At 49.8% G+C, this 23,475-nt stretch overlaps 1 protein-coding gene across 1 annotated transcript; it reads right to left on the bottom strand.

The window, feature by feature from the left end:
- Positions 1-8,348: 8,348 nt before the first annotated feature.
- Positions 8,349-12,402, bottom strand: Pars2 (prolyl-tRNA synthetase 2, mitochondrial). The gene is made up of 2 exons (XM_059256024.1): positions 12,375-12,402; positions 8,349-10,030 (listed from the first exon to the last, which is right to left on the bottom strand). The coding sequence occupies exon 2, from the start codon at positions 10,015-10,017 to the stop codon at positions 8,584-8,586; it is 1,434 nt and encodes a 477-aa protein (XP_059112007.1). The 5' UTR covers positions 10,018-10,030; positions 12,375-12,402; the 3' UTR covers positions 8,349-8,583.
- Between the last annotated feature and the right edge of the window lie 11,073 nt (positions 12,403-23,475).

Genomic DNA, 23,475 nt, shown 5'->3' with positions numbered 1-23,475 from the left:
TTTTTTTCTTGAGCTGTTCATCCTAGAGACTTCGTGTACTCTTCCCTGCAGCTGAGTGGCTTCCTGCAGTGCCCCCCCCCCCCCGCGCCCCATCTCCCAAGGGGAGAAGGGCTGTGAGCAGATGTGACTCGTGCCACATCTGACAGAAGCTGGAGGAGCCAATGGGCAGTGGGTTGCAAGTAGTCTAGTGTTCTTTCCGCTCTACCGTGAGGCCCTGTTTCTTAAATAGGAACATCCCCTTCAGCCTGCGTGTCTCAAAGCAGCTGATTGTAAAGTGAAAGGCAAATGTTTTTTTGTAGTAAAGACTGAGATTTGGGGGGTTGCATGTTACCACAGCAAAACTGACTAATACATCATTAAACTGAGACCAACTGGTGTCCTTCCAGTGGGTTAATTCGGGGTCTTGTGTTGTATGCATCCTTGTTTCTGGAAGAGAAATTGTCTGGAATATTTAGGGAGACCAGTGCAGCTTTCTTTCCCAGGGCAGGTCCCTGCAAATCCAGCCTCTTTTCTCCCCTAGTTTTGGAAACACTGCAGACATTCTCTCCTCACTAAACTGTAAGAACTCAGAAGTCACGTGAGGGGCCTACCATTTGGGGACAGTGTGGCAGCCATTGCAGGATCCCAGGAGCAGCCATCTGCTCCACCTCACTGTCATGGGCAAAGCACGTTCCTGTGTCTTTCTGCTGTCTAATAGGATATGCCCCGGCCCTTTCCTTAGGCTTGTGAGGCTGGGGTGAGGCAATGGATGAGAACAGGTGCAAACTGAAGCACACCTGGCAGATGTTCTGGAACCTTCCATCATCAGACCTGCCGTTCCCATCAGCTAGCCTCTGCTGTGGCTCTCTCAGTCCTTGACCTTCTGGAATCATCAGCTTGGATGCCATGGGGAAGGGAATGTCTTAGTTACCTTTCTATTGCTATGGTAAGACACTGTGACCAACCCAACTTAGGAGAGTTTACTGGGGCCTTACAGTTCCAGTGGGTTAATTAGAGTCCAAGACCCTCATGGTGGAATCATGGAGGCAGGAGGGCAGGTATGGCGCTGGAGCAGTAGGGAGAGCTCACATCTTGAGACAACAAGGCAGAGAAAGCTAACTGGGAATGTCCATCCCCAATGACATCTCCTCAACAGAGCCGCATCTCCTAATCCTCCCCAAACATTTCCAACTAGGGGCCAAGCATTCAAATATCAGCCTGCGGTGGCCATTCTCAGTGAAACTGCCACAGGAGAACAGGCACCAAGAGCTGCATTGTCACACCAAGGCCAGGTCTGCTTTGGCTACCATACCCACCCTGGGGAATACAGCAGGAGACCCAAACCTTACCTGCCTGTTTTGCTTTTTGTTTTGGTGTGTGTGCATGCACGTGTGCCTGTACACACACATATGCATGTGGGGTGGTGTTGGGAGAGAGAGACGGGAGACCCACGGAGGTGAGATGAAGGTAAGGCTGAGGCATGTGCTCCCACATCTGCTCCCTGACTCTAAGGGAGAGCCTTTTCCCGACTTTCCCTGGGACTCCCCTGGCAGAAGCCCTCAGTGTGCTTGCTGCCTTCCCAGACAGGGTGGAGGAAGGCCTCCCTGGGTATGTCTGGGTGCCTCCATGGATGCGGGACATCTAGAGAACTGGAGAGAGGGATGAAGTCCCCCAAACACTGCTAGCAGGCACAGACGCTGGCCGTGGAGGCCACTACAAATGCATTCTGGCCCTAACTGCACTGGGTTCTCTCAACCCTAATAGTCACCGCTAGAGCCTGTGATGTCAGTATGGAGAAGGAAGCGTCAGAGCCATGATCTGAACCCACACCTGCCCAGCACCTTCCTCTCCTGCGTTCTCACGTTTCCCTGCTTTACAAGCATTTGTCCTGTGCCCATGCTGGCAGAACATTAGGGCTGGAGAGCGCCAGGCAGCCTCTGACTTAGGGTCATGCCGTTCAGTGGATGTAGTAAATCGTCCCCTGGCAACTCCTTCAAGGAAGACAAGTAGACATGACCGCAAGCCTGTCCGCCTCCTTAGCTGAGCTCCCAGAGGCTCCCGCTTCCCTCCCCCAGCACACTGGTGTGGCATGCAAGGCCCTCTAGGATCTCCGCCCTCACCACTGTGCAACTGGCTTTCTCCTCTGCTGTCTTCAGAGCCTGCTTGTCCTGATTACAGTTCAGCTATTCAGCAGGTGGTGCAGCAGCTGAAGGTCTGCTCTGGAGCCAGGCTGCCGACCTCCCAGCTCCAGCCTCACACTCCCCAGTGGTGGGCCCTGGGTACCACTTGGCCTAACTTTTTGTTCTTCACTTATCTGCTCCATCGGCCAATGCTGTGCGGATTGAACAGGCTTAACCTAGTGAAGCCCACAGAACACAGCTTACCTCACAGCAAGTGTTTGAACTGTGACTGCTTATCCCCCAACCTTCCCATGCTCTCAGCTTCAGACATTTGCATGTTCTGTTCCCTTTTCCTGGACTACTTACTGTTCCTCCCATCCCTAGTGCCTAGCCTGCAGCTGTCCTGATGCCTCCTCCAGGCAGGCCTCCCTGGCTCCTTAGGCCTGTACTCTATGCACCGTCACCACTGCCCTTAGCACATGGCACAATACTAACTTACTTGGTTCATCCTACTTTGTGAACTGCATCTAGGACCCAAGCTGTACTTTTGAACTGCCAGGGCCTGGCACTGTACCCATTCAGCCTCTCAGTGATTCACAAGCAGCCATGGGCTTGTGACCTCAAGAACGGGATGACTCACTGTGAACGGGTCAGAGGTAGAAGCCAGCACCATGGAGACTTGGGCTATAAAGTTGAGGGAGGTAGACAGAGCAAAGCTATGGACCCTTGAGGGAGCCCCTGCTGGGGTAGCATCCTTTGGCCTGGCTCTGAAGAAAGCAGTCACCTACTGAGCTCCTGGGCCAGGCCAGCAGCATTCTGGGTGCTTGGTGCAGACTGGCTCCCTGACACCTCTAGGCAGCGGGCCGGGTATAAAGATGGCACGGAGAGCTTGAGCAACCTGCCCAAAGTCAACTAGCCAATGAAAAGTGGAACAGGTCTTGAACTCAGGACCCTGCTGAGCCCTTCAGAGATGGCAGGACTGCCAAGATGGGGCCTGCCCCCTGGCTTGCCCAGGGGCCTTTGCACCACTCACGCCAAGCTTATGGTACAGTGTTGGCAGTCTGCGCCATGCAGCATTCCCAACCTGCTTGCTTAGGAGAACGTGCTCTCTTCAGAACCCCCAGCCAGAGCCGCAGTCACAGAACTCCGTCAAGGGGGCTCCCTGTTTTTCTCTTCCATTCTTCCTTCCGTTCTCTCTGTCTCCTTTAGCAGCCAGATTCATTACCTCACAGTTCTGTGGCCAGAAATGTGCCTTGGCTCAGCTGTTACCTCTGCTCCAGGATTTACAAAGCTGGAGTAACAATGTCAGCCTTCTGGACTCTTCCTGGGGATTCTGAGAATCAGCTCCAGGCTGGTTCAGGTGGTTGGGAGAATACACTTCACTGAGGTGGTAGAACTGAGATACCACTTGCCTCACTGGTCCGCAGCGAGGCTGCCTTTAGCTTCTGGAAGCGTCTCTGGTCCCTGGATCTCAGTGACTAAGTGTTCCTCAGTGGCATGTCAAGTTCTGCGTCTCATGCCTGGGATTCCCCTGCCACACCCGACTCCAGCCAGAGAAAACCATCTGCTTTTAAGGTCTGTGTGTGTGTGCTTAAACTGTGCACATCTAGATAATCTTCTTGTTTTAAGGTATATAGTATTTTCTAAAACTTTTTTAATTTAAATTGGCACATAGTAATTGGACATTCTTAGAGGGTGTAGTGTGGCATTTCTGTCCATGTATTTACTGTGTAATGACAGATCACATGCACATCATCACTTTGTTGGAAATGTTGAAAATCCTCTCTATTTTAAAAGTCACCGTTGTCAACCAGTTATCCTACAGTCCCCACTTAGCTGCGCCTGGATTTGTCAGCCGTCCTCTCCACCCTCCCCCTTCCTCTGGAACCATTTACTCTGGTAACCGCTATCCTGTTCTCCATGTCTTTGACATACACTTTTCACTTCCCCAGAAAGCAAGACCATGCCCGGCTTACAGCCCGTTTCTGAGGACAGCCCGTTTCTGCCCTTGCAGATGGGATGCACTGGCACCATTACCTGATGTGTGCCCCCGCTGCACCTTGCTGGCCCTGCAGTGTTTATTAGCCAAGGGCAATTAAGTCAACCCTGGGAGCTTGTTAGCAGCCTGGCAAGCTATTGGCTTGGCAACGGGGGCACAGTCCCTGCACTAGGATTCTGCCTGAACATGGGAAGTATAAACATGTCACCCTTTTCTGCTGGCCCACTGTGTGTCCCCAACCTATACAGAAAGTATCACCTGAGGTAAGGGCAGGTGCCACTTATCATATTCCTGCAGTGGCCCAGGCACTGTCCCCATTTTATCCACAAGGAAGTTGAGGTACTGAGACTCTAAGGAAGACCCCTTCACAGTCACAGAGCTATTAAGCGGCTCATGTATTCTTAGTCGTCTCCAGTCTGGATTCTCACACTACAATGTAAACCATTGTTTTATATAAAGTGAAGTAACTTGTTTTTTTTAATGTTACTTAAGTTTGCAATAACACTTAAAATTATTCCCCCATCCTTCCCCCAATAAAACAAAGCCCTTGGAGCAAAACAATCCACTAAAACATACTGGCATCTTAATATAGAAATGGGCTGCAGGAACTCTGAAGAGGCTTGGCATCCAAGCAGTTAAGGGGCAATTTCAACGTATTTCTGCAAAGTTCCTTTGTTGATGGCTCAGCAGGTATTTCTTCCACTGAAACAGGGAATATTAATGGAGCCCTGATTTACATTCTAGGCTGATTTACATGAAGGGTTTGTTATGTACCAGCCTTTGTCCCCAAGTGTTAACTCAGCTATTACCCAGCCAGTTGCCTCCAGACCTCCCCGAGGAATGAGCAGTGACAGTTCTCCCTGTACTGAACTACCCAGCCAACACCCAAGCCATCAGTTATGGCAAGAGGTAAAATCCCTGGGTTCAGGAATGAGTAGGGTGTGTTGTTTGGATGTTCCAAGTTGAAACATTCTGTTGGTATGTCCCTCTTGTTTGACTTTTCAGGAAAGATGCAAACCTTCAACCCCTGAAAACAAGATCCAGATCTCAAGAGAATGTCAGTAACAGAGCCAAACCTCTTGGGAGATCCCCTAAATTGTGGGAATGTATCCTCGGGGAGAGAAGGTTTCCTGAGTGCACACTAAAGGTTAAATGTTCCACACAAGTGGCCCTGTCAACCCCATATTGCCCTACAAGGAGGCTACCATTCCTCCAAGCATCTTACCAAGAATGAGGCATGCAAAGGACAATTTGTCTTAGGTCACAACCCCAGGAAGAGCTGAATCTAGGATTATGCCTCTTCACATCTCTTATCTGCCCACCAAGTCACACTGGCCCTGGCTACCAGAATGCTGGCTCAGTGATCCCGTGATGCCAATGTCTAACACTCGAGGCTGGCCCAGGGTGGCACTGTGCTTGTGTTTAACTCCTTGTGAGACAGAGAATGGGTACTAGTTGCAGCAGCCTATGAGGCTTTGGCACCTCAATGGCTGACCTATTTGCCAGTCACATTGTAAAAGACTTGGTCCGCACTCCAGGCTGTTTATTGTCCGTGAACCGAGTACTAGAGAAGTTCCCACATCTCGGCATGTGCAGTTCCTGGGTCCCCGCATCATCGTATTCAGCTTGCACATTTATGAAATCTAAGATTAATGGCTCTCTATTCTTGGAATCTGGCTTTTAAAGTGCCTTTAGGCCAGCTTTTGTAAATAAGTTTACAGAATACACATTTGCAATTTTTTTTTTTTAATTTAAATTTAGGCTTAGGGGTATATTCTTGTAATATCAGCACTTGGGAGGCTGAGGCAAGACTGTGAATTTGAAGCCAGCCTGCCCTGCTGCAGTCCAGAAACCCTGTCCAGAAAAGGGAAGCTGAGGACGTATGGGAACGCAAGCTCAGCGGTACACTGCTCGTCTGGCATGTGTGCAAGCCCCTTGGTTCAACCCCCTGCACCAAAATGAACAAATTAAAGCACTCAGATGTATGATTGTTTTTCCCCATTTGTTTGGGGCAAGAGCCCCAGGCTGCCTGAGGCTCGCTATGCAGCCAAGGATGACCTTGAACTTATGATCCTCCTGCATCCATATCCTGGGATAACAGACATGCACCGCCAGGCCTGTTGATGCAGTGCTGGGGATCAATAGGGCTCACTCCATGCCTGACAGCAAGGACCCTACCAACTGAGCTGCGTCTCAGCCCATGTGTGTGAATTTTAATCTCTCACAGATAGGCACGGATTCAGTTTTGCCTAGTGAAACCACTTTTCTTGGGCAGAAGTCAAGCAATGTAGCGAAAAAGGCACACCTTAGGGCCAGCATCCGAATTCTAGGTGTGATCCTGAATCCCCACTCGCCCTTCAGACAGTTGGTTAAACGGAGCCTCAGGTTCCTCATCTGTAGGATGTACCGCACTGACATGGCAGGGTTTGAGGTCTGGAAGCAGCATGTGGAGATGCCTCACAGCAGTGGCTCCAGGCAGGTCCTCAGGAAACAAAACCATTAAAAGCAGAGGGCTGGCATCAGCCTGATGCCCCACTGAAGTCACTCAGAGAAATAACCAACTACAGCGTGGGTTCAGAGGCAGATCTTACTCCAGCAGCTCTTGACGATTCTCACTGCAACCAGAGTCCTAAGGCATGGCCCCACTGGAACCAGACGCTCTGTAAGGGACCCAGGGACCCCAATGTGCAGTGAACTAAGAGCCTCTGCCATGCGACCTGACCTAAGCTTGCTCTCAGAACCCCAAGTATTGCAGAGTCAGATTACTTCTCGTCCCATGACCAAAATACCCCAAAGAAACAACTAAAGAGAAAGTGTTGGCCGGGCGGTGGTGGCTTTAATCCCAGCACTCGGGAGGCAGAGCCTGCTGGATCTCTGTGAGTTCAAGGCCAGCCTGGTCTACACAGTGAGTTCCAGGACAGGCTCCAAAGCTACACAAAAAAACCCCGTCTCAGAAAAGAGAGAGAGAGAGAAAAAAACAGAGACAGACACAGTATTTGGGTTTCAGGGGGTTACTCCATAGTCACATGGACCCATGTGCTTGGGCATTAACAGCATGTGGCTGTTCACTTGATGGCTGGCCAGAAGCACAGCAGGGAATGTGTGTGGGTGCTTGGCTCACTTCTTTCCCCCTCACTCTGTCCAGCTGCAGCTACTCTACAGTAACCCCACCCTTCAACACTGTCATGTTTCCCAGTGCATTGATCTGCCCAGCCCTAACGGCTCCCGGGACCTGCTGTGGAGCCCTGACACCTTTCTTTGATTTATCTGTGGCAAGTTGGTTTTATTTAGGATCACCTAGGAGATTTGTGAGGCTCCTCTCCGGATGTGTCTATGATGGCCTTTCCAGAGTGTTAGCCATGGTGGGGAAGACCCACCTCGAATATGGCACTACTCCATGCACTCGGGAGCTGCACATGTGGAGATCATAGGGGGCCTGGGATGGAGAGCCCAGCTGTGTTCCTCAGCTGGATGCTGGAGCAATGAATGCAGATGCTCTGCTGTGGAGTCCAGCCCCTACTTCCATTTTCCCACAGAGTCTAGTCAGCTCTCAACCAGTCAGTCACTCCTGTTGTGGCTCTGGAATTCAACTCAGAACCCAGGGCAAGGTCACTGTGGGGGCTGGAGCCTGCTGCCCCTGAAGTCTGGAAGAAACAGTTTAGAGCACATTTTCCCAGCCCCTTGTGACCTGCCCAGCGAGTGCAGAGGGGCAGCAAGCTCTTGGACACCCCAAAATAGCTGAAACAGATGTTATTTTTGTTTCAAATTCACACACAGGAGAGCTCATCCCAAAGGCTTCACTTTATTCAATCAGTAGAACATGATCTCAGTGCTGATGTGAACCCAGCAGGGTCAAATCTCCAGAGGTAGTTTTGGGCCATCAGGCAGTTACAATGACAACTTTTTGGGAAGCTTAGAGGAATAAGGAACCAGATCCATGTGTCTAGTGGAGTCACTCATGAGAGCGCTAAGGACCTTACAGACCTAACTCCATCTCCCATGTCCAAACGGGAGTCCCCAGCCCCAGGAGGGAGCAGGTATGTCAGGTCATTGGTGAGTTAGCAGCAGGTGCCTGACTCTCTGGAGCTCTTGGTTCCTCAGGAGAGAAGGGCCCTGCTCTCTGGATTCAATGAAGTGCACCCACATGGTCAGACTGTGGGGTGGTGGCCCCCAGCTTTCAACCATTGCCGTCTTACAAACAGAGACTCGGCTTTTCCAGGGAGTGATGCAGGTCTCTTTCTCACCTTTCAGTCTCCGAACAGAAGTGTCCCTGTGCAAAAGGAATGGTACATGGCGGCATGACCAGCCCGGAGGCTCGAGTTAATGACTAAAATACAAACCATCACAAGCAGGGAGTGAGTACAGTCTCCCTAACACAGTCTCACCTTCCACAAGAAGCCATTTCTAGAGACCACCAAGAGAGAAGTGCAGGGAACCACAGTGTCACAGTGCACACCAGGCCTGGGGACAGGTGTGCTTGGGCACTTAGACGACATGCACACCAGTCAGTAGTTCCATGACTCCCTCTTCGGTGAGGAAGACCACCTCACCAGTGTTCTGGCACTGAACCTCAAAGTATGCGGGGTCCTCCAGGGCCCTCTTGCCGGCAATGATCACGAAGGGGTAGCCAAGCTTGTTGGCGTCCTTCAGTCTGTTTCCGATGGTCAGGTGCGTCCTGTCATCCAGCAGGACCTCCCCTCGGAGCTGAGCCACGGCCTCCATGATGTCATCGTATAAGCGCTCCACAACCTCTGTGGCTGCCGCCTCCTTACTGCCCTTCTTAGGGGGGATGAGGCAGACTTGGTAAGGGGCCAGCAGGCTGGGCCAGCGGATGCAGTCCTCTGTAGAGAGAGCTTCAATGGCAGCAGCCAGGATCCGAGTGACTCCCAGGCCATAGCACCCCATTTCAGCCAGCGAAGATTCCCCGTGGGCATTGGTAAACTGGGCGTTGAAAATGGAGGAGTACTTGGTACCGAGGTAGAACGTGTGCCCCACCTCAATGCCTTTGGTTTCTGTCAGTGGACCCTGGCAGTCAGGGCAGGTTTTTTGTGACAAGTCTAGTATCTCTGTGTTGGCTGAGAAGTGGCAGCTGGGACAGACTACAAGGCGGTCCTCTCCAATATCCACGGGTAGCTGGAATTCATGGGACATTGTGCCCCCGATGCTGCCCACATCGGCCCGGGCTTTCATCCATCGCAACCCCAGCCTGTCAAACAGTCTACAGTAAGCATCACACACCAGGCCATAGGTCTCCTGGGCGGCCTCAGAGGAGGAGTCAAAGGTGTACATGTCCTTCATATAGAACTCCCGGCCACGGAGAAGACCGAAACGGGGCCTCGGCTCGTCCCGAAACTTCCTCGTAACCTGGTACAACAGTAAGGGGAGCTGTTTGTAGGACAGTTTCTTCTGGGAGGCCACCAGGGCCGTTACTGCTTCCTCATGAGTCGGCCCCAAGCAATACTCTTTGTCGTGCCTGTCTCTCAGTCTTAGCAGTTCTCTGCCCATCAGGTCCCAGCGGCCGGTGGCTCGCCACAGCTCAGCTGGGCTGAGGCTGGGCATGTTGATTTTCTGCCCCCCGATGGCCTGCATCTCCTCGTCTATTACCCTCACAAGCTTCTCCATGGCACGGACTGTGTAGGGCATGAGGTGGTAACAGCCAGGGCTTGCTGGGAGGATCAGGCCCACTTGAAGCATCAGCCGTTGGCTCTTACAAGTCAAGTCGCTAGCTCTGCCCTCCAGGGAAAGCACCTGGTCTTCCCGAAGGTTCTGAGGCTGGAACATGCGGGACAATACCAAGCGCTGCCCTCTTCCTGGTTCACCACACAAGTGGTGGCACTTGTGGACAACGTACCTGGAGTGCTGGCGGCTGCAGGCAGCCAAGGCAGACAGTGTTCTGCATCTTGTCAGCAGCCCTTCCATGACACCCTGGTACCTGGAGAAAAATGAGTCACGTGCGGATGACTGTTAACTGGGTTCTCAGCATTGGCTCCAACTAATTCCTGAGACAGAAGCTCATCTTGGGAAATGTCAAATAGCCCAGCAGATCACAGTACCACTTCTCTTTAATAAATGAAATCCAGGGCTGGAGAGATGGCTCAGAGGTTAAGAGCACTGACTCCTCTTCCAGAGGTCCTGAGTTCAATTCCCAGCAACCACATGGTGGCTCACAACCATCTGTAATGAGATCTGGCGCCCTCTTCTGGCATGCAGGCAGAACACTGTATACATAATAAATAAATCTTAAAAAAAAGAAAGAAAGAAAGAAAGAAAGAAAGAAAGAAAGAAAGAAAGAAAGAAATGAAATTCAGCCGGGGTTAGTGGCTAGTGGCATATCCCTTTAATCTGAGCACTTGGGAGGCAAAGACAGAGGCTAGCCTAGTCTACAGAGTGAGTCTGAGGGCAGCCAGCGCTATGTGGAGAGACCTTTTCTCAAACAACAGCAACAAAAGAAGTTCATATTCTTCTGATTATGAAAATGTAACAATCTACTGTGGAGACAGCATGCAGTGGTGCACGCACAGGCTCTGGATAAGGCAGCCCGGGTTCTAGGCCAACCTCCCACTGGAACTTCCTGCAGCCTAGCACATGTCTCCACTCCTGTGGACTAACGTTTTCATCATGAAATGGTAAAACCACCAGATTGGCTTTGTGTGTTTACCGTGGGCATTTTTAAAAGGTGGGGAAATTTTTATTCTTACAACAGTTTTTGGCACATACTATGTGCTTGGTGATGTTTGCTATCGTTACTCTTTTAGGAAACCGGGGAAAGAACCCGAGACAAATCAACTGTAATCCCCCAGCCAACAGCTGAGGGCAGTTTTAACATTCCTTGTCTCCATCCCCACCCTCCACTTTATGGCAATATTGCCAGGCACTGTGGCACATCCAGTAATCCCAGCACTTGGGAGCCAGAGGTAGGATTACTACAAGTTCGAGGCCAGCTAGGTCTGCACATCAAGAGTTCCAGGCCATCTGAGGATATATAATGAAACTTGCCTCAAACACACATGTCAGTCTTGTTTTAACTGCCCTTCTCATCGCACATTCCTGGCTGCTCTGCACCTTTACTCACTGTCCAAACTGTCGAACTTCAGACCTGTTCTTCGGAGGACATAGTACACAGCTATTTGAAACTTGGTCACCCAGAGTCTCTTTTGACAGTGGTGCCCCTGCAGATCTGAGTATCAGCCTGTAAGGCACCAGAAGCACCCTCCAGCTAAACCAGAAACCTGCCCTCATCTACTCTGTAGATCCTTCAGTCCTCTGGTGCTGTCTGCTTTCCACCTGACCATGCACCTCAGTCCAGCTACCATCACGTTTTACTCGGCCTGTTAAAAGAGCTCGCTACTGACGGGTGGTGGTGGCACACGCCTTTAATCCCAGCACTGGGGAGGCAGAGGCAGGGAGGATCTTTGTGAGTTCGAGGCCAGTCTGGTCTCCAAAGCGAGTTCCAGGAAAGGTGCAAAGCTACACAGAGAAACCCTGTCTCGAAAAAAAAAAAAAAAAAAGCTCGCTACTGGTCTCCTTGCATTCCTTCCACTTTCAACTCTGCAAAACACAGGCAGCAGTAGTGACAGTTTCCTGCTGCCTAGGGAGTGCATGCAGATCCCCCGTGAGATGCCCTCCCCTTTCCCCTGCCCTCTCCCTGTTCCAGGTACACACTACACGACTCAACACAGGATCCAGTCAGGAAAGCAGTACACAAAGCGCTTCCAAGTGCCCGGGACACACTAAGTGCCATAAAGGTTTGGCTACTATGATGCTCAGTTCATAGGCTCTGAGATGGGGAAGTCAATGTGTGTAAGGCGACAGCGAAGGGCACGGGGTCGTTCTGGAATGCAGGAACTCGCCTCCAAATCCCACCGACTTTCCACCACTGACAGCACGACATACAACAGCACCCGGCTCTAAACTGTCTCGGCCTTCACCAGGGGTGACCCTACCCGAATAGGGTCACTTCATCCCTCTTCAAAACACCAAGGCGGCTGAACCACCAGGTCATCCCCGAGGCTGCTCCAAAATGGGCCCCTTTGGGAACTCTAACTCCCTGGGCCACGCAAGGCTGACCGGGGCGGAAGTGTTGCCCTCAGAGCGGGGCGGGGGTGCTGAGACCCGTAAGGACTCGACTATCCAACTTGTCTGTGGTTGTGACTCCGCCCGACTCCAGGACAGGACGCACGCGAGAAAGCAGACACCAGATCCTGGGTGCGCGCGCCCAGAAACTGTCCCTAGATTCGCTGGGCCCTCCCTGACGACCCTCAGGCCTCCACGCTCACCAGCAGCCCTGCACCTGCGCCGCCCGCTCCTCCGCCACGCGAAGCCAGTGCGCCTGCGCCGGTTTGGCCTAAGCCCCACCTCCCACGTTTCTCGCCAATCGGAAAGCCACACTCTCGGGAGGGGGCGGGAAGCTCTGGCCCCACCCTACTGGAGAGGAGCAGGAGAGATTTTTCCTGAAACTGAGCCAAGGAGCGGCCTCGCTCTCCCGCCAAGATCATCGCTTGGCCGGGTTGTCACACGCAGATCACGGTTCCGGAAGTGCCCTCTAGGAATTATCAAGGTGCAACTCTATGATCAAACCCTATGTTTAAGGATTTGAATCCGTTTTAGCCTCCCACTGACAGGACTCTTACAGATCAGATACACTGCTAAGTAACCTTGACTTTGACAACACACGGGAAGCTATGTTTCAAATCTACCCTATGATTAAAAAAGCTTCAATTTAAATGAGCTTAGGATCGTTAAACAATTAGAGAAAGTCACCTTTATTACAATGCTTAAGGAACTCTTTAAAATTTTTTTTTATGAAGCAGAGATGGGGTTTAATAAAGACATTTTAATATAGGCTTAAGCACCGGGCTTGAGAGGGGAGCGGAGGAACTGGAGCATGGGCGTGGGCTTCTCAAAGAGGAGCCTCCCTGAGTCTTGAAGAGGCAATTTAAAACTTCCATTTACTGTGCTGGTTAAGAGCCATTGCTGCTCTTCAAAGGACAGCAGTTCGGTTCTCAGCACTCCAGGCAGCTCACGATCACTGTAACTCCAGCTCCAGGGAAATCCATGACTACCTTCTGGCCTCTGAGGATACCCACTCCCACGTGCACATACGTATTATGCACAAATAAAAATAAGGCGTTTCCTCCATACATAATATTTACATGTTTACATAAGTGTGTTGTAAGCAAATGTTTGCTTGTTTGCATGTGTACACATATGAACTAGTGTGTGGAGGCTCAAGGCTGACAGAAGTATCTTTCATCCATCTCCACCTTATATACTGAGGCTCTGAGGATCTGAACTCACGGAGGAGCTCTTTTGCATGGCGAGCACGTCTTAGGGTTTCTATTGCTGCGATGGAACACTATGATCAAAAAGCAAATTGGAGAGGAAAGTGTTTATATGGCTTACACTTAAGCATTCCTGCTCATCACTGAAGGGCAGGATCCCGAAGGTAGGCGCTGATGCAGAGGCCATGGAGGGCTGCACCTTACTGGTTTACTCCCCACGGCTTGCTCAGCCCGTCTTCTTACAGAGCCCAAGGCCAGCAGCTCAGGAATGGCACCACCCACCATGGGCTGGGCCCTCCCCATTGATCACTAAATGAGAATATGCCTTTCAGCTGGATCTCAAGGAGGCATTCCTCAGCTGAGGCTCCTTCCTTTCTAATGACTCTTAACTTGTGTTAAGTTGACACACAAAACCAGCCAGTACACCCGGTGAGCCGTCTCCCCAGCCCTCACAAAATATTTTCTGCATAATTACATTGTACAAGCCACTGCCGCCGGCGTGGGGAAGAGCAGAGTGAAGAGAACAGCTGGCAGCATTTGTGTAGAAGAGACAGCCTGTAAGCCAGCAGCACAGTGAGCGGTGGGCAGAGCAAGTGCCTCGGTCTGCCTTCTGTCCCCGAGATAAAGAGCACAGTCAAGAGACACTTAGGGAGGACAGGGCTCGTTTTAGCTTACAGGTTCCAGTCCACCATGGGGGGTGGAGATGGGGGAAGTCGAGGCAGGAAGTCAAGACAGAAACCTGGAGACAGGAATCGAAGCAAACACCATGGAGGAATATGCTTACTGGCTTGTTCCGCCTGCCTTCTCAGACAACCCTAGAACCCCTGTGCAGTGGTGGCACCGCCCACAATGGGCTGGGCCGTCCCATGTCAATCATTCATCAAGAAGTTGCCCCACAGACTTGCCTACAGGCCAATCTGATGTGGCATTTTCTCAATTGAGGTTCCCTCTCCCCAGATGGCTCTAACTGTGTCAAGCTGACAAAAAAAAAAAAAAAAAAAAAAAAAAAAAGCAAAACAAAACAAAAACAAAAAATGCAGGAGGGAAGCAGGGCAGTAAAGAACTCAAAAACCAAGATGAATCAGGATTTTGATAAAATTATTTTTTTAATCAAAATTAACACAAAAACCCATAGAAAAAGTAAGTTGTCAGTCCGAGGGTGTTACATGTTCTGAAGACAAGTTAAAAAAGATGGAGTGGGAGGCTGGATGGTTCTGATTTAAAATAGGATGCCCATGGAAGCCTTACCAAGAAGGTGTCATTTTAGCAAAGACCTGAAGAAGAGGAGAGACAGAGCCCTGTAGCTATCTGGGGGAGGATGTTATAGACACAGGACAGATGATAAGATGTCCTGAGCAGGAGCTGAGTTTATTTCAGTCACTATCCAACAACTGTACTTTATAGACTACCTTAAGTGTACTGGACCCACGGGAAGACACTGGTGACTCTGATAATGACCCATCGGCTCTCGGCTCCCCAGGAGCTTCATGAACAATGCCTGTGACCAGTAGCCTCACTGGAGCGCAGCAAAGCCCTGTAGGAATCCAGGGAAGGGGGAGCTTTACTGAGAAAATTACCTTCAGTTTACCTTAGAGATGACTGAGTCTGCCAGGCAGACGACCAGGACACTCAGAGGCATGGAGCAGAATGTGATGCGGTAATACAAGAGGGACAGGCAGGTGGTGGGTCTGCATCTTTATTTCTCACAGCTCCTGATGTTACCAGAATTATTAAGGGTCAGAACCTAGGACCTGAAAACCCCAATAAGCCAGATTTGGCCACCTATCCTCAAGAAGATCTGAGAGCAGAAATTAGACAGACTCCCTGCTAGGCAGACAGACAGGGAGAGGGGCTATGGCTAGGTAATAAAGGTGATGAATTTCCAAGATAGCCAGCTTCTTCCTCACCCTCCTGACCTGAGACAGAAACCTGGCAGCTTAAAACAAAGGAAAGCCTTGTAGGCTTGTGTTTCCCACTGGCAGGCCCCATGCTGATGGACAGGCTCCACAAGTTCAAGGCGGGATCTGGACATGCCACACAACAGTTGTGGGCCAGTCTACAATCCTTGCTTTCTCCAAACTGACCAACCCTAAAGAGGGGAGGAAAAGTCTTCAGCGACTTTAACACCCCAACCCTAAGGAGAGACTGGATTCTCCAGCTGAGTGCCCCACTGCTTTGCGAAGGGTTTTTTCTCTGTGTCTGCTGTCTACATGTTTCCTCACTCCCACAAATGCCTTTCTCCAACCTCTGATTCTGTCTGAGGTGCTTGAGGGCTCTCCTGCCACCTGTTGCACTTCCGGTTTGTCCTGCCTTTCAATTCTTCCACTGGCCGAGAAAACCCGATCAAAGCCACCATCGCCGTCACTGTTTCCAGCCTGTCCTGAAAAGTGGTCTGACAAATTGCAATCCTCTTCTGGATATAGATTCCCACCTGGGTGGTTATCTTAGGGTTTTTTATTGCTGTGAGGAGATACCATGACTGCGGCAACTCTTATAAATAAAACATTTAATTGAGGTGGTGGCTTACAGTTTCAGAGATTCAGTCCATGATCGTCATGGCGGGGAGAATGGCAGTGTGCAGGCAGATGTGGTGCTGGAGCTGAGAGTCCTACATCTTGACTCAGAGACAACAGGAAGTCGACCGACGATCACACCGAGTGAAGCTTGAGAAAAGAGACCTCAAAGCCCACTCTCACAGTGACACACACCCTCCAACAAGGCCACACCTCCTAATAGGGCCACTCCCTTTGAGGGCCATTTTCTTTCAAACCACCACAGTGGCTCAGACTTTAGTCTTTTCCTTCCCCTTCGTATGAGATTCCCAGAGGAATTCTGATTTCTTGGGGTGCGTTGTTTCCATAGCCAAAGGGAGGGGCACAAGTGCCTCTTTAAGAATATCTTTATTCCTTCCAGGCATGCAGGTTCCACACACAGTGCTTGATACCCAGTGCGGGAATCCCCATGCACGTCATTCCGGAAGTAAGGTTGCTGAAGTGGAGCAAGCCTGGGGATCGATACCTTAAAGTCTCCCCTAGAATGATTCTGACTTAGATGAACTGGCCTATACAAGAAAGATACTGGACAACCCGGTGAGGAGGGTGGTAGATATATGGGATCATCATACCCTTGTGTCAAGGAAGACATGGCTTGGCTAGAGGACATGATAGCACATGACCGTAATGTCTGTCAGCCAGGCTGAGCTGGTGGTTCTGAGTTCTTCTGTTTCTAAAAGCCATGCTGGGTCCCTGCAGCCCACCTCTATGGGAGCGGTTTTCCTAGGGGACGGGTGTCTCACAGGTTCTGCTGGAGCAATATTCCTCCTACTGGGAGAGAAGTCATGTTCAGAATTTCTTGGGATCCATGTGTCCACAGTGGCCTTTTATTCTCCCTCTGCCCACACACATGTTTATAACCCCTCCAATCTGGAAAATCTAGGTAGTGTCCTTTTATACCCTGAGGTGTTAATTATTTCTCAATTAGCAGTTCCCAGGCTGCAGACACAGTGGTATGAAGAGGCCTAATGACCTGCCGTATTTATACACCCCCACATCTTTAGAGCACTTACCAACAGTAACTAATTAAAGCTCACGACCCCCTTGGGAAGCAGACCAACATGCTGTAGTGATCTGTAAGTGTACAGGAGTTTCTGGAGCCTGGAGTGGGGACCTGACCAGACAGCCACAGTCAAAATCTCAGCTTTTTCTCTCTGAGAGGAAGTCCAGGGTGGCAGAGACCCAGCATCTGACCACCCTGTCATGCTAGCAGCTTCCTGGGAGACATTTTAATCAATCAGTTTATTGGATGCCTTGATTTGTAGTGATTTGTAGTTTAGCCCCACAAGTTAGAAAAGTTCACTTTTTTTGGTAGTTATCAAAAAGAAAAGTGAAAGAAATAGACAGCTGCCTTGCTGTCCCACAGCCCTGGGACACTCCATGCCTCAGTGGCGTTCCCAGGCCACGCTTGGATCCTTTTGAGGGTGGCCCTACTTTAGCTCCTTTCTGTATCCTCAGCACTTTGAAGGACACCCTATGGTTTGGTTGGTGGATTCGTATACCAGTCAATAGAGGAAGGGCAGCTTGTCTACCCCTCAGACGACAATCTCCTCTGACCCACGAGACATCCCTGCATCTAGAGCCCATGACCTCAAACCAAGAGGGACTCTAAGCATGGATAGAACATGCAAGATGAAGTTCACGGTGATCTCCCTAGCTGCAGGAGCTGTGGGCTTCATGGGAGATTGCCTTTCAAGAGGAGGGCACAGGACCTTGTAATGTTCTCAGACGCGACAGTCAAGCAACAGACAGAACTCTAAATTGAAAGTGCTGTGTGAGTAGGAGCAGAAGTATATTCAGATAATTTTTTTGTACGATTATCTGGGTAATTAGATAGTGACTTGTAAGTGATTAAATGTGATTCTATATAGAAGCAGTTGAAGGGCACCGGTACCCAGTGTTTAATGCAATCTAACTCATAGCTAATACTCCAGTATGGCTCTACACCTGTTGTTTTCCTAGCTAACAGCTTCGTTTCTCACCACAGGACTCACTCCTCCACTTCCTCAGGCCTTTGCCTAACTGTCCCATTTCAGCTAGGGACACCCTCATCCCCCCTGCAATCCACCCCTACCCACAGCATCCCCTGCATGCCTCGTGCTCTTGCTTCCGTTTCCTCTCTAATACTTATCACTATTTAGCACAGTAAACGCCTTCCAGTTTGGGGGCTCATTTGTGTTTTCATCCTTTCCCTAACTCCTTCACCTTAGAACACAGCAATACACTAATTACTATATTATCCTATCCCGGGGGCAACAAACTTTCTTCTTCAAGAACTAAACAGTACACTAAGTACTTCAGGCCATATGGTCTTTCTCATAGCTATTCAATTAGGTCATTATCTAAGGAAAGTAGCCATAGGAGAATATAGCTAGAGTTTTCCTGCCTGGCCCACAGTCAGGACAAATCTCTGTCACCCGCCAGTCCCACAGCCTCTCAGACCCGACCAAGTAAACACAGAGACTTATATTGGTTACAAACTGTATGGCCGTGGCAGGCATCTTGCTAACTGTTCTTACATCTTAAATTAATCCATTTCTGTTAATCTATACCTTGCCATGTGGCTCGTGGCTTACCGGCATCTTCACATGCTGTTTGTCATCGTGGCGGCTGGCAGTGTCTCTCTGACTCAGCCTTCCACTTCCCAGCTTTATTCTCTTCCTTGTCCCGCCTACACTTCCTGCCTAGCCAATGGCCAATCAGTGTTTTATTTATTGACTAATCAGCAACACATTTGCCATACAGAACATCCCACAGCAGGAGAATGTAAACAAATAAGTATGGCTGTGTTTCAATAAAACTTTATTTAAAAAAAAAACTGGTAGCAGGCCAAATCAGCCATAGCTTACCCAACCCCTGGACTAGAGCATTGCCTGGCACATTAAAAATGCTCAATTAAAAATGCTTTGCTGAATGAATTAATTGGTGAATAGAAAAATGAATGAGCATGACTCAAGTGCCACAGTGCCTCACACACATCTGGTATGCAGTAAGTACCTCAATACCCCTTCCTTCTATTCTGCACTTAGGAAATTTAACAAGATAGATTATATGAGTGAAAAGAAAGTACTGCGGGAGGACTGAGATGGTGGGGACCTTCTCCTGAAGAGAGAGAGGATTTGCATAGGCATCTGCATGAAGGTTCTCCAGAGAAACAGAAATTATAGGCTGTGTGTGTGTGTGTGTGTGTGTGTGTGTGTGTGTGTGTGTGTGTTTGTGTGTGTGTGTGGTCACACTGGAAAGTCACTCACACCCCAGGCACGGCATCCACATGGAGAGAATTTATTATAGTAGAGAGATAGAGAAAGAGAGGGAAAGAGGGAGAGAGGAAGAGAGAGAGAGGAGAAAAAGAGGGAAAACAGAGGTGTGTATACCTTATGGCAAGAAAGGGAGGAAGGGGAAGAAAAAGAAGGGAAGGGTTTTTCCTTAAAAGAGGATTTACATCAGGATGCAGGGTGGGTCCCCAAGGGGTGGGCCAGAATACCAACATCTTGTAAGCTCAAAATGTGTGGACTGGGCCAGCAAGAATATCTGGGGTTGCAGTTGTAGTCCAAAGGTCTTCTAACCGAAGGGAAGTCAGTCCTTGTTCTGCTGACTGAACAAGGCTACACACATTAGGGAAGGCAGTCCACTCTACTCAGAGCTCACAGGTATACATACTATTCTCATCCAAAAACAGTCTCACAGAAACATCCAGAGCAGTGTTCAACCAAACATCTGGGCTCTCTGGCTGTCTGAGTCTATATGTGCTAATATCACAAGATACCTGGGACAGGGTAATTTCTAACTGTGCTTTTTAAGAGGTTTTCCTTTTCTTTCTCAAGACAGAGTTTCCCTGTGTAGCCTGTAGACCAGGCTGGCCTCAAACTGGGAGATCCACCTGCCTCTGCCTCCCGAGTGCTGGGATTAAAGGCATGTGCCACTAATTCCTGGCTCTTCAGATTTATTTTTTGGTTATGTACATGTGTGTCTGTATGTCATTATGTGAAGGTGAGTGCAGGTGCCCATAGAGGGCAGAGGGCATCAGATTCCCCATGGAGGTGGAGTAGAGATAGTCTTTTCTTCCTCTTCTTCTTGTTCTTTTTCTTCCTTCTCCTTCTCCTTCTCCTTCTCCTTCTCCTTCTTCTTCTTCTTCCTTCTCCTTCTCCTTCTCCTTCTTCTTCTTCTTCCTTCTTCTTCTTCTTCTTCTTCTTCTTCTTCTTCTTCTTCTTCTTCTTCTTCTTCTTCTTCCTTCTTCTTTTCTTCTTTCTTCTTTCTTTTTCTTCCTTCTTTTTCTTCTTCTTTTTTCTTCTTTTTCTTCTTTTTTCTTCTTCCTCCTCTTCTTCCTCCTCTTCCTCCTTCTTCCTCTTCCTCCCCCCCTCCCCTTCTTCTTTTTGGCTTTTTGAGATAGGGTTTCTCCTTGTAGCTTTTCAAAGCCTGTCCTGGAACTTGCTCTGTAGACCAGGCTAGCCTCAAACTCACAGAGATCCACCTGCCTCTGCCTCCCATGTGCTGAGATTAAAGGCATGCACCACCACTGCTGACTAGAGGCAGTTCTAAGTTGCCCAATGTGGGTTCTGGGAACCAAACTCAAGCTCTCTAAAGATCAGCAAGTAGTCTTAACTGCTGAGTTAAGTAATTTCTCAGAGACTGGGAAATTTCTAAAAAACAGAGATGTGTGCCTTACACTCTAGCAGCTGGGACATCCAATGTTAAAAGGCTGCAATTTGATTCTGGGGAAGTGTATTTGCTATTCTTCTCATTTCTGCAGCCAAATGCCTGACAGAAACAATTAAACAAGACCGTTAGTTAGTACATCCTGCAAAGCCAGCTCAAGTGTCCCCTAGGGGCCCTGCAACATCCCCTCCTATCACCCAACCCGCCCACCACCATCTTATTATTTTGGTCCATAGAATTTTTAGAAAGTTCTTTAGGGTAGGCCAAGGCAAAATGGGGTGACCCGCTCAGTTGTGGGAGCACACAGTGTCAGCGTCTTCCTTTAGCAGACAGGCCAAAATGAGAATAACACTCAAAGACTCCACCATCCAGGCCCTGTCTCCCACCTAAAGGTTCCAGGCTGGGCACCCAGCATTAAAATAAAATAAGCCTGGAAACAGTTAGGGTCCTGGGTCAGGGCCCAGGAGTATCTAGCTTAATCTTTGCACTCCCGGTAGACTGAATGCTCCTGAAACCACCAGACTTTCTGCAAGGAATGTGGCAACATATTCCTCGTGTGGCAAACACAGCCCGCTCCTCCCCGACTCCTATCCACCTAACAGAGGAGTGCATTCCAGCCAGACCTGGGAGGAGGCTGGCTCCAGCTGGGTGGAACTGTGAGGGCAGAGGCAGGGAGGTGTGATAGCTGGGGGTGGCGGTGGGGTGGGGGTACAGGTGTGAAACCTGATGTGAGCAGATGGGTGTGGCAGAACTGAGAGAGGAGGAGGAGCCCTGTCTCTGTCCTCATCAGCAAGCCTGCCAGTGACTCCGGCCCCCAGAACTCATGTGTGTGTGTGTGTGTGTGTGTGTGTGTGTGTGTGTGTGTGTGCGTGTGCGCGTGTGCGTGTGCGTGTGCGCGTGTGTGTGTGTGTGTGTGTGTGTGTGTGTGTTGCAGGGCGGGGGTTTCTGGCTGGAAGAGCTTCAGTCCGCAGTGCTGAATCTGTTTCCATCTGCTCATTTTACTGTTGAGCTGTAAAGTGCTAAAAGTCGTTATCCTTCCCTTCCCTAAACAAGAAAAAAGTCACAGTCTGAGGAGGAGATATTTCACTTCATTTGGCAGGCAGCCACCACCATGCATGCAGGGTGCTCCCTTGGGGGCTGATTAGGGAGAGAGAGAAACCCTGCTCTGCACAGCTTGTAGCTGCTCCAACCTTCACTGTGAGCGCCCAGGCTGGGGCTTGGAGGCCGGAAGCCAGGTCAGAGTGTTGCCGGCCGGCAACACTGCACAACAGAGCCATACCAGAACGGTGACCAGAGGAAGGAGTCTGTTCAGGGCCACTTCGCTTATTAGAGTCTATGCTCTATGGCCCCAGAAAGTGAACTTCAATTGGGGAAAAAAGTTTTAGAAAAGATTTCAACTCTATAAAAGGACAGACCTGTTGAAAATGGACTGATTTGTTTTCTGTGGATTTGCTTTATTTTTCCTTTTTTTTTTTTTTTTTTTAATTTCTTTCTTCTTTCATTTCTTTAGCTTTCCAGACAGGCTCTCACTCTGTAGACCTGGAACTCACTATGTAACCCAGGCTGGTCTTGATCCCAAGGCGGGACTACAGGTGTGAGTCACCACACCTGGCTATCAATGGATTCTCTTGTGATGTAGTAATCTGCCTGTCTGCCGTGTGCAACGCTTTGTAGACACTCCCTCTCAGTGTTCAGGAGTCACGCTTTAGATGGGAGGCTGGAGCAGGTGAGAGCTAAGGTTCTTTGAAACTTGTGGATCTTTGAAACCCATGACTGAGGAGTCCTGCCCATTTTATAATCTTTCACATCCCTCGCTCATGTTCTTCAACAGATGTTCCCAGATGCCTAGCAGCTGTGAGACCCAGGAGAAGAGGGCCGGCAGTGCAAGGACTGAGCCTCCTGTGACTTCATCTGTGGGGCATTTATCCTCCCAGCCACGCAGTGGGCAGGGGATTCTGCAGGGCTTACACATGAAACCAAAAGAGCAGGGAACTGCTGGTCCTCTCAGAGCAATGGCTTGTTGAAGAGGAGCAGCCAAGAGCCGGGTTCTGGGACAGTACATTCTTTACCACACTGCAGAAGGGCCACTTAGGCTAGCTGAGGACAGTGGGGCTTAGGGGGTGCCTTTCAATAACTTCCGTAAGTCTCCAGTAACTTTGTAGATCTTAAGTCCTGAGGTGGTCCACGAGGTGTTTTCCTAATTGCTTTGCATGGTCTAGACTGCTAGATCTCTCTGAAGGCAAGCCAAAGACAAGGTAGGATCTGGCCCCAAAATTGTTCTGGAGTTTGGCACTCTGGCATTTGGCCTGTGCTTGCAAAGTAATTTCCCTGAGGGAAATGAGAATGGGTGTCTGCTGACCACTTCTACAATGTGCAAATGAGGTTATCAGAGAAATCCTTGAGGTATCATAAAACGATAAAATAGACAACAACAACAAGAAAAACTCAACAGGACAGGAGCAGGGACGCAGAGAGGACAGGGAAGGCGAGTAAGGGTGTTTTTGATGAGTTTTATTTCAAGGACTTTGGGAAGCCTTCCAAGAAGGGCTGACCAAAGCAGAGGCCTGCTGGAAGCTGATGGAGAAGGAGGAACTGACTCTGAGCACCTGGGCTGAAGTCAGAACCCAGTCTGCACCCACGCTCAGTGCCACCTTGGTCTGTTTTAGCGAGGCTTTTCTCGCTGAGGACTTGAGACCCACTCAGTGAAACTTTCAGTGTGGCCCTTGAGACTTCAATGGCAGCCACTCAGACATCGGGGATAGCAAGTCATGTCTGAGACAGCTATCTTTTCTGTCGGAAGACTTCAGCCATCCTATTTTCGCTGTGTGTTGTCCGATTCTTTTCCTCAGGCGGCCGTTTTCCAGTGGCCTCTCATGTCCTGCTCCCAG

Source organism: Peromyscus eremicus, chromosome 2 (assembly GCF_949786415.1).
Source record: "Peromyscus eremicus chromosome 2, PerEre_H2_v1, whole genome shotgun sequence".
Taxonomy (NCBI): domain Eukaryota; kingdom Metazoa; phylum Chordata; class Mammalia; order Rodentia; family Cricetidae; genus Peromyscus; species Peromyscus eremicus.
The sequence above is the reverse complement of the archived record's forward strand: the minus strand, read 5'-3'. Positions and strand labels throughout refer to the sequence as shown.